The sequence below is a fragment of the Biomphalaria glabrata genome, chromosome 2, assembly GCF_947242115.1.
Source record: "Biomphalaria glabrata chromosome 2, xgBioGlab47.1, whole genome shotgun sequence".
In the NCBI taxonomy this organism is placed as follows: Eukaryota; Metazoa; Mollusca; class Gastropoda; family Planorbidae; genus Biomphalaria; species Biomphalaria glabrata.
In genome coordinates, this window is record NC_074712.1 from 5,051,887 (window position 1) to 5,064,114 (window position 12,228).

The window sequence follows — 12,228 nt, forward strand, 5'->3', positions numbered from 1 at the left end:
GACAGACGGACAGACAGACAGCCGGAGTGAGTTGATATTAGCTTTGTAAAAAAAAAAAAGCTAGATCTATCAGAAAGAAACTTCTGTTGGTCAATGCATTTTGAAATATATTTATTTATGAATGAAATTGTAGTTGAGAAAACTAGATTTTGTTAGTTTTAGACGTAAAACAAGTTGATTCACATGAATCTTTTCACTGTCTTTATGTTCCCTTATGTGCTTATTGTCGTGGCTTGTGTTATAGACGTCGCGCTACTCGTGGTGACAAAATAATGGGGCAGTTGCTTCACCAGGCTATACAGCATGTCGCCAGGGTTGTCCGAGGTGGCTGTCAGATCACGTGGTGTCTGGACCGTGTACGCACTGGTCAACTTGCCTTTACTTATAGCGCACTCGATCAATGCCGCCAGTGCGCTTATCTGGGCGCTGGTCGGGGTGTTTTTATCAAACTTGCCTATAACACAAATCTCTATGGAAAAAAAAAACAAATAAAGTTAGTTATCTACGAGTGAAAACAAACAAGCATTCAACAGATTAAAAGCGCTTTAAATATTAAATGTTTTTATCTACATCGTGATATCACTGATAAATAGTCTATCAACGTCATTTGGCCTAATATTTGGTCAATGGAAAATTTTTACATACTTAATTATGCACAGAATGTAGCATATCGACAGAGGCGTCCTTTAAGGTTGGGAGTGGGACAATCATTACCCGCAAAGCTTTGTCGTACGGTACTGGTGGGCTACTTAGTAGGACACAGGGCTCCGCGTACTACTAATGCCGCCCCTGCCAGTAGACTTTCAGTTCTACTCGAACTTTTTGTTGAACTGTAAAATTATTATACTCATGACTGTCATAATTTATATAGGTCATAGACTTAGGTCACATGACCTTAGCGAGATCCTATAAATTCGAAGTACCTGCATATAAAGATTATCATTTCATTGGTGTATAGGTGGTTATTTATTATTTCATAATCGTATGCGTGGCCAACCCAGCACAAAATGTTCAGCTAGATGAGCTGAAACAAAGATTTTTTTATATATTTTTTGTTTTGGTAAAACGAGAAGGGGCTTGGTGGTTATAAGTAGTAAAGTGCTTTGCTTACGAAGCGAGAAATCCAGAGTTCGAATGTCGGTGAAGAATGGGCGTTTTAACTTCGAAACTTTCTGGACACTCCATCCGCAACTGTATTGGGTATCTAACATTAGTTTGGGAGGGAGCGACGTAAAGTCGTTATGCTGGCCACATGACACCTTCTTTAATCGCCTACCATAGAAACAGATTCGATCCTCTTTATATGCATTAATTAGATTTCCTTAAAATTGTAAACAGGCCATACAATTATACACAAACTTGCGTTATTTGGCGAAAAAAAAAAGCCGCTAAAATCCTGCATCTAGATAGCCGCAGCTTAAATAAAATAGGCACATGAGTGAATCTTGGAAACCCCACAATTCCCATTTCTTTTGTGCCAGAGTGCTAGCTACTCCTTGCGAGGCTAACATATCTAGCATAATTTCACTATTAGAACCGGTCATCTGAAATGTAAATTCCTTACCTAAACTGTCTGGGTACTCTGGTTGTATGTCCCAGCCTCGACCTTCGTAGACTAAGCCATCTCCTCCAACTAGAAAGCTGCAAGCAATATCTTGTTTACCTAATGAGAAAAAAAAGGGTATCTTCTCTATTGTAGAATATTTTTACAAAGCTTATACCGGTATCAACTGAATCTGTCTGGCTGGTAAAAAAGTTTGTACGTGTTATTTCTCCGACACCCAATCTCGAATCAAGCTGATATTTTGCACAGTTATTTCTTTTACCTGACAAAAATCGATAAAAAAATATTTCTAATCGGACAGATTTATTGTTCTTGGTCTACAGCTATTACAGTTTTATTACGTGACTGATCCAAAGAATGGACCTCATTCCACTAATCTTAAACAAACAAAAATTTAGCCACATCCATAAAGGCTGTCACGTGATACGTTTTTTTCTCATTGTTTTATCAATATTATCACGTGGCTAAATGTTGTTTGTTTACGATTGGTGAATGAGGTCCATAGCAGGGCCGGTCTTAGGCCACTGCAATAACTTATGCGGCCGCAGTGGGCCCCGCACTTTCATAGGCCCCGCGCAATGCGAATTCTAGGTGTAAATTATTAAACTAAACCATTTTAACTTGTCATTAAAGGGTTCATGGAATTCTCCTAAAATTATGAAATATAAGAAAAAGTCATGAAAATCTGAAATTATTAAAATCTTCTGAAAACTCATGGAAATCTTAAAACAGACAAAGTTGTCATTTCGGGGTATCATTCCATATGGAAAACGCCAATCCTACTCGCGATTTAAAAAAAAAACGCATTGTCAGATTTCATTTTAACAAGATTACAAAGAGAGTTTGTGTTACACAAACTCAGAGGCGGCCCCCGTCGAAGTCGGATCCCTGTCGGATCTGCATATTCGCAAATAATATTCAAGAGGTGATTTAATTTTGATGTAAAATGTTTTACACGTTTCGGATGTTCCTTCAGAGTTGAAGATAATTACTTCCTAGTCCAAACCTCCCGCAGGACGACGGGGGATGGGAGCGGGCAGGGTTTGAACCCTGGGCCATCCATAAATCTGAACGACAGTCCAGCGCGCAAACCGCACGACCAGGCAGCCATCCGATGGTCAAAAGTAATAATGTTTCAAAGATTCATTTGCCGTAAATTTAAATTTAATAAAAAAAATAGTAGATTAGTTTTAGTATATTAAAACATTACAATATTGATCAAAACGTTTGGAAATGAAAATCTACACTTTTTTTTTACACTTTAAGTTTAGAAATTGAAATTCTACATCTTAATCTAGTCTATTTTAGTCTAAACTAGATCTAGAAATTCTAGATCTAGACTCTAAAATAATTTTAATTAGAATATAAATCCAGATCTAGATATACTGTAATAAAAATCTAGATCTAGTTTAAAAAATCTAGATTAGATCTAAATCAAGATATCATTCCTTTTTTAAACGCGAGTCACATAACGAGGCTTAATAAACATTACTATACCGAGTTCTTTTTTCATTTCATTTGAAGAATTAATTCCATATAACGTCAGAGGAAAAAAAAACACTACGTCACACGGCCTAGCTAGACTAAAAATCGCCTTCATCGATACGAGCCATTTATCCGAGTGTTCATAGACTTTGGTGCATCGAGTGCGTTCTTTAAGCATTTCATTTAAAGAATTCATTCCATATGACGTCAAAGGAAAAAAAACAATACGTCACACGGCCTAGCTAGAATAAAAATCGCCTTCATCATTACGAGCCTTTTATCGAGTGTTCATAGACATTGGTGCACCGAGTGCGTTCTTTTAGCATTTCATTTAAAGAATTCATTCCATATGACGTCAAAGGAAAAAAAACACTACGTCACAAGGCCTAGCTAGACTAAAAATCACCTTTATCAACACGAGCCATTTCTCGAGTGTTCATAGACATTGGTGCACCGAGTGCGTTCTTTTAGCATTTCATTTAAAGAATTCATTCCATGTGACGTCAAAGGAAAAAAAAACACTACGTCACACGGCTTAGTTAGACTAAAATATGTTTTCATTAATACAAGCAATTTTTTCGAGGGTTAATAGACATTGGTGCACCGAGTGCGTTCTTTTAACATTACATTTAAAGAGTCCATTCATATGACGTCAAAGAAAAAAAATTCCATTACCTCACAATAGGCTAGTACCGGTACCATAAAAAAAAATGTCTTTATTTACACGAGATATTTAACGAGGGTTCATAGACATTGGTGCACTGAGTTCTAATAGATATTATTTAAAAAGGATCAAAGCCACATTGTTTTTGCGTTTTGTCTGTCAGTCGGTCTGTCCGTTATCTTGATATAAAAAAAACAACTAAAAGTTATTAAAAATTGATTAACCTTTATTTTACGTTTCAAAACATCGCAATAATTTTTAGGTATGAACACAATTGAAAAGTTTATATAATAGATTGTTCCGGATGTTTGTATAAATAGTAAAAGAAAAAGAGCATTTCAGATAAATGTAATACCGTTAATTAAATTTTTTGGATGGTCTCGTATAAAAATTAGATGTACTACAGCCACGTGGAGAGATTTTCATACCTTACTTTGGTGTTTGGATTCTGTTTTCCTTAAAAATCGGAACATAATATTAACGATAATTAGATTTTTTAATGTTTTAGGTAGAAAGTTAAATGTACTGTAAGAGAGTAGTGAGTTAAAATATTTTTCATAAAAATCCGTAAAAACATTATTTCGTAAATGAGAAGATTATTTGTTTATTAATTAGAAGAGGGAGTTCAAACAATTATTTGGCGTTAGTAGATTTTTAAATAAATTCGGAAATTTCTGGCGACGATTTGTAAGAAACAAAATCCGGAACTTTCTTTATCGATTTCAAAACTTCTATGTTATGTTTTACAAGAAAATTAAATGTCTAAAAAGTAATTTTCAGTAATCAATTCTAGTAAATTACTTTTTTTAAAAGCCTTATGCGATTTCAAACAATCATTAGGCATAATTCATGTTTTATAAAACAATATCCGGAACATTTTTACACTTAATGAAATATAAGTCAGTATAGAGATTATGATTTAGCATTAATATGCTATTTACATAAAAAACGGAACAACATATTATTGATAATGTGTTTTTGCAACGTTTAAGCATGGAAATTGAATGTAATATTATAAGTTAGAAGAGCAAACAAACATTTGTTGGCGTTGATTAGTTTTGCACAAAAAAATCCGGAACAATCAATTTTAGATACTTAAAACTATTGAGATGTTATGGGAGGAACATTAAAGGGTAAATCAGATTTTCAATAGCTTTTAGAGTTCTAGTTTTTTAAATCTAATCGTGACGGACAGACCGACCAACAGACAAAACGCACAAAAATAAGCTTCTTTTATTCGGATGGGGGCACTAAACAAAAAATAAATAAAATCTGATTTTTTAAAAAAATTTAAGGAATTGGTTTAGTACCATATCATGTTGCGACGTTACGCTACTGCACGAAAATCGCTGCATAAAAAGTCCATTTAAAAAAATGTGCGTGATATTTACATACAAAGTGCATTATTAGCCTTTATAAACAAACAGAAATGTTTTCTTTTAATTTTAGCAGCTAGTTGACCAGAAAAAACATCTTTAACTATTATTTGTATTTGTTGTAAACATTTCCTGTACATTTTAAAAATATATTTGACTTAGTGATACTGAAAATACACAAAAATTGTCCATCTTTGTTAGCATATTGTAACATTGCCTCCCTTACATTTACGTAATTGTTTTAGAATTGGTGTATTTTTATGAAAAAATCGCTTGCATAATTAATTTTATAAATTAAACGGTTTGCTTTTAGAAAACCAAAAGTAGCCGTTGCACCTAAACTTTTCAAGCCGGATTTAATGATGAAATAATATTTTTCATATCTGTTCTAGTTTTCGAGATCTGAGTGTGACAGACGGACAGACGGACAGACGGACAGACGGACATTTTGCACAAACCTAATAGCGGCTTTTTCCCCTTACGGGGGCCGCTAAAAAATGTAATAATAATCCGAATTTTAACCAAAACAAAAAATTCAAATGCTTAATTTACTTCAATAGTCACTGGCATACAAATATAGATGTTTATCTCGACTTCTTAGGGAAAAAAAAACAACTAAAGCGATATTTTGCTAGTCGATATTAGGCTAAATCTAAAAGACAGATCTGAATGTTTATCGGCTTTTTGTTGGAAAACTACAATCTACTGTAGATGGCTCGTAAAGTTAATTTGACAGTGATTTTGTACTTAGTAAATTATAAATAAAATGCAAAGACGAATTTCGTTTCTAACACAAAATCTTAATTTTCACTTATTATCCTTATCACAACTCAAATTAGGCCCCGCGCAAGCCATTTCGCATAGGGCCCCGCAACCTGTAGGACCAGCCCTGGGTCCATTGATACATTCACACCTGTATAAGATTTGTTTTTTTTCTTGTATATCTTTACCGTCGGTATGACTTGATTTAACTTAGTCCGCGTGACTCCCGGTGGAGCATGGCAACACATACACACTGTTCATAACACCGCAACAGTACTTCGCCATTGGACTCTGCTGTCCATCCTGTCGGCACACCAGGTTCTCGTTGGCTTTCATTGGTCTGCGCCATGAACACGTTTTAAGATTTTTTGGCTTTGTGCTATTAGGGTTCCTTTGTAGCCTACCTTCTTATGTGAATGATGTTACATTTTCCGACATAAACACTCAAATCAGTATTCATTTGAAATTTGTTTATTGAAGATTTCAAAAAATGGAGACGAAGCCTTGAAATGCAAACTTTTTGCATCCGGTCTACAGAAGACGGAATTATTGATGTACCACACATTTTAAAACCATAATGAGTTGGTCGTTGTGCTGGTCACATGATAACCTCGTAAACCGTAGGCCACAGAAACAGATGACCTTTACATCGTCTGCCCTATAGATCACAAGGTCTGAAAACGAAACTTTACTTTACTAAACCCAACAAATTTAGCCATATCTGTGAATACTGAAGTATTAGTTTCCCTTGTTGCTATTAAACAAAATAAATAATAACCAGTAATAAATAGTCTAATTGGTTACATTTTTTATTGATTGATGTCTTGTCTATGTCAATGAATAATTGTGCAAAGTTTCAATTTGATCCGAGAATGGATGTGGAAGAAATAACGTGTACACACTTTTTACCAGACAGACAGACAGGCAGAAAGACCGAGTGAGTTGATATAAGCTTTGTAAAAAAAACAATGTAGGAAAAAAATGTAAGACCAAAATTCAAATAATAATTTGAATCCTTACATTTTCTTCAGTTATAAAGAAATGATGTGTTACATCATGCGCTATGGTTCATTCGGACTATTGACCACTAAAAATTTAAATTCTGCTGTACCATCATCTACCACCATTTAAGGAAACTTGTGGTACTGACCATGAATGAGGACATCGCTGTTCTGAATGTTCTTTACCGCTGACAGGCAGTTCCCTCTGCTCATGCACTCAGTCGTCCCCGTTTCTTTCACGATGACCAGTGACGGACTTCCGGACATGTAGCTCACAGACAAGGGCGATCTGGCGCCCCATAGTGACCTAGAGTTGATATTTGGGCAATTTTCTGTGGACGGTAAGTTGTATTTAACAGTGTATGTGTGTGATTTTTGAAATAGATAGAAATAGGAACGAACAGCTTTACAGAAGAAATGAAAGGGGATGATTTTTTGTTCACAATCTCTCCCACGTTTTTCACACATCCAATGTTTAGCGATAATCTCTCCCACGTTATTCACACATCCAATGTTTAGCGATAATCTCTCCCACGTTTTTCACACATCCAATGTTTAGCGATAATCTCTCCCACGTTTTTCACACATCCAATGTTTAGCGATAATCTCTCCCACGTTTTTCACACATCCAATGTTTAGCGATAATCTCTCCCACGTTATTCACACATCCAATGTTTAGCGATAATCTCTCCCACGTTTTTCACACATCCAATGTTTAGCGATAATCTCTCCCACGTTTTTCACACATCCAATGTTTAGCGATAATCTCTCCCACGTTTTTCACACATCCAATGTTTAGCGATAATCTCTCCCACGTTTTTCACACATCCAATGTTTAGCGATAATCTCTCCCACGTTTTTCACACATCCAATGTTTAGCGATAATCTCTCCCACGTTATTCACACATCCAATGTTTAGCGATAATCTCTCCCACGTTATTCACACATCCAATGTTTAGCGATAATCTCTCCCACGTTATTCACACATCCAATGTTTAGCGATAATCTCTCCCACGTTTTTCACACATCCAATGTTTAGCGATAATCTCTCCCACGTTTTTCACACATCCAATGTTTAGCGATAATCTCTCCCACGTTATTCACACATCCAATGTTTAGCGATAATCTCTCCCACGTTTTTCACACATCCAATGTTTAGCGATAATCTCTCCCACGTTATTCACACATCCAATGTTTAGCGATAATCTCTCCCACGTTTTTCACACATCCAATGTTTAGCGATAATCTCTCCCACGTTTTTCACACATCCAATGTTTAGCGATAATCTCTCCCACGTTTTTCACACATCCAATGTTTAGCGATAATCTCTCCCACGTTTTTCACACATCCAATGTTTAGCGATAATCTCTCCCACGTTTTTCACACATCCAATGTTTAGCGATAATCTCTCCCACGTTTTTCACACATCCAATGTTTAGCGATAATCTCTCCCACGTTTTTCACACATCCAATGTTTAGCGATAATCTCTCCCACGTTTTTCACACATCCAATGTTTAGCGATAATCTCTCCCACGTTATTCACACATCCAATGTTTAGCGATAATCTCTCCCACGTTATTCACACATCCAATGTTTAGCGATAATCTCTCCCACGTTATTCACACATCCAATGTTTAGCGATAATCTCTCCCACGTTTTTCACACATCCAATGTTTAGCGATAATCTCTCCCACGTTTTTCACACATCCAATGTTTAGCGATAATCTCTCCCACGTTATTCACACATCCAATGTTTAGCGATAATCTCTCCCACGTTTTTCACACATCCAATGTTTAGCGATAATCTCTCCCACGTTATTCACACATCCAATGTTTAGCGATAATCTCTCCCACGTTTTTCACACATCCAATGTTTAGCGATAATCTCTCCCACGTTTTTCACACAAATATTTTGCGACAATCTCTCCCACGTTTTTCATACAAATATTTTGCGACAATCTCTCCCACGTTTTTCACACATTCAATATTTAGCGAGCTACGTTGGACACTGGAGGAGCGGTGGCTGAGCGGTAAAGCGCTTGGCTTCCGAACCGGCGGTCCCAGGTTCGAATCCTGATGAAGACTGGGGAATTTTTCATTTAGGGATCTTTGGGCGCCTCTGAGCAAAGGCGCTTGGTCGATGTGCTGGCCACATGACACTCTCGTTAACCGTGGGCCACATTACGCATAAAATATGTATCTCATTTAGTTCACACACACTGTAAGTAAGATGTACATTATCTTAATTAAATATTTACCTTGGTACATACACCTGTACACACACACACACACATTAACACACACGCGTACAAGAAAGATCTGCCGTAGCGTGACTCGCTTACATTCCCTTGGAGTATCATGCAAGTGTCGTCTGGAGAGGACTATCACATCACTTGACCCTTATTGACTATCCACAGAATGACGTCAAGTTGGAAGGTGCTAGGCCAGTTTAGTGCATCATGTCAAAATATAGGTCATTTTGTACGTTCAGAAGTTATACGTTTAGACTTTAGAGGATAACATAATATGCAGTAACCTATAGACCTATTTCTTTGTGCTTCTCATACGATACAATTATGTCCCTTTGTTTTCATTTACATACAATACAATAAAAGAAAATTCACTATTTCTTAGTATAGAGTATAGAATATTTAAATTAAATTAAAAAACCAAACAATTTATAATTGGCAAGAGTAAAGTCATTTTGTCTTTTTCAAAATAAATCTTCTAAGCAAGTGACTGTTTTCCCACTTTACTAAATTATTTAAGGCTACGATTGCACTTGCTTAGCCTACTACTTACTTACACTTATTATAATGCAATAAAAAAAAGTCATTAATCTATAACATGTCTAGGTCTAGTCATACATACAGAGAAATATGGGTTGACGAAAAATAATTGAGGCGAAATTTTTTTTTTTTTTTTTTGGGGGGGGGGGGGGGGGGGGGGGTTAAACATTCAGCCTACCTACAGCCTCATTGTAAAAATGTTTGTAAAATGTTTTACATTATTCGGATATTCCTTCAGAGTTGAAGATAATCTATTTCCCTGGTCCAAAAACATCCTGCAGGACGACGGGGGATGGCAGCGGGCAGGGCAGGAACCCGGAATCATTGAGACGACCGAACGACAATCTAGCGCGCATACAGCTCGACCAGGCATCCATCCCAGTATGAATTAACATGTTTCAGTAATAGGGCTATATCAATATATGCCTATTATTTATAGCCCATACATATGCAAGTCTACGTGTGATCCTATTTGTTCACATTAAATCCTTCGTATTTTATAACCTAATAAATAGACTATCTACATTTCATTTAAAGCGTAACTCACGCGACTGATCTAGCTCTAATTAATAGGCCTATTAACTTTTACCTTGGCAACTTGAACTGGAAATGAATAAAACACAAATGGATAACAGCACAACGTCATTGACGGACATTTCTTTTGTTCCAAGTGTTTCCACTGCGTTGTAAGCTGTTTACTCCCAATAGATTTAATCTTATCTAGAAAGTCAAAAACTTTAGGATCGGTGAGAACCCGTGAGAAAGTGACATATTTTTTTTTATATTTTTGATAAACTGTATACTGGCAAAACCCAAAATGCAGGCGACCCAAAGGCAGACCACAAATACGATGGATTGATGGTGTGGAGACAGATCTACAACTGTTTGGGGTTAGGGCGTGGAGACGAAAGGCTCATGAGAGATCTGAATGGGGGGATGTGTTGAGGCAGGACAGAACCCTCCATGAGCTGTAGTGCCACTGCGATGGATGGATGGATGGATGGATGGATGGATTGGGTGGATGGATGGATGGGTGGATGGATGGATGGATGTATGGATGGGTGTGTGGATGGGTGGATGGATGGATGGATAGATGGATGGGTGGATGGATGGATGGATGGATGGGTGGATGTGTGGATGGGTGGGTGGATGGATGGATGGATGGGTGGATGGATGGATGGATGGGTGGATGGGTGGATGGATGGGGTGGATGGGTGGGTGGATGGATGAATTGATGGGTGGGTGGATGGATATGTGGGTGGATGGGTAGGTGGATGGATGGGTGGGTGGATGGATGGGTGGATGGGTAGGTGGATGGATGGGTGGGTGGATGGATGGGTGGGTGGATGGGTGGATGGATGGATGAATGGATGGATGGGTGGATGGATGGATAGATGGGTGGATGGGTAGATGGATGGGTGGGTGGATGGATGGGTGGGTGGATAGATGGATGGGTGGGTGGATGGATGGGTGGGTGAGTGGATAGATGGATGGATGGATGGATGGATGGGTGGATGGATAGATGGATGGATGGATGGGTGGATGGATGGATGGATGGGTGGATGGATTTGATAAAATTGAGAAGACGGAAGTTTTGAAGTTTTCCTTTTTTAAAACAATTATGACGTAGTCGTAGGGGTGTCGCCACTATCTCCTAGTGTCATTAAGCTGTATGGAAGAGCTTATCAAGATGAGCTAGCGATCACCTCTAGAATATAGTAGAATATAAGATGAGCTATTGAAAATCATATATCAAGTAGGCTTTTACAATATAGGCTAGAGATACTAACGGATCCAGAACTTTTGAGGGGGCCCGGGGGGGGGGGGAGCGATTTTTTCCAAACCCTAACTCCTAAGTCCAGCCTAGAGTGGTATAATTCATTGTAGAGACTTGGTTATATATACAATTGACCCTTGATAGTCCGACACTTTTTAATCCGACACACTCAGTAATCCGACGCAATGCCAATATATGCTTCAGATGCCTATTCGTATTTTGACATGCAAGTCTCGCCTCTTGCTTCGTGCTGTGTTTGGTGGGTGATACGTCCTTAAATTGAGTCTTTCTTTGATTGATATTAGACAGTTTATCTGACCTAGTTTGTTTTTTTAGTGTTTAAGCTTTTGTTACGTCTTATATGATGGTGTGCAAAATAGTGCCTTTACACCGTCCGAATGGAGCTCCAACAGATCATGTTTTATTTTTTTTTTATAAAGGTAGTCTTACCATCGTAAGCTCATTATGGGTGATATAATAAGAAAGATTCAAAATTATGCACACTTGTTTTTTAAAGCTATCTTTATTTAAAGAACTTTGCCAGGTGCAAAAATAACATGAAATTGTAATTTCAATATCTTTTCTATTTTTTTTTATATGTTTACGCGACGGACAGACATGCCACACAAAACTATAATAGTGTCTTTATCTCCTCTCGGAAGCCGCTAAAAATAAATTACAGTAATGCTATCCCGAGGGAAAAACGTAATGGTAGTTTTCCTATAATGCACCGTAAGTCAAATCCTTGACCTTAAAAAAAAAACTATGTTATCCAATGATTGTCTTGGGCTATTAATAGCGACGCCATA

The 12,228-nt window shown here is 37.3% G+C and overlaps 1 protein-coding gene across 1 annotated transcript; it reads right to left on the bottom strand.

Annotated features, from left to right (window-relative positions):
* Positions 1-94: 94 nt before the first annotated feature.
* Positions 95-10,391, bottom strand: LOC106053407 (peptidoglycan-recognition protein SB1-like). The gene is made up of 4 exons (XM_056018827.1): positions 10,232-10,391; positions 7,002-7,184; positions 1,565-1,663; positions 95-469 (listed from the first exon to the last, which is right to left on the bottom strand). Exons 1-4 carry the CDS (start codon positions 10,296-10,298, stop codon positions 213-215), a joined length of 606 nt encoding a protein of 201 aa, XP_055874802.1. The 5' UTR covers positions 10,299-10,391; the 3' UTR covers positions 95-212.
* Between the last annotated feature and the right edge of the window lie 1,837 nt (positions 10,392-12,228).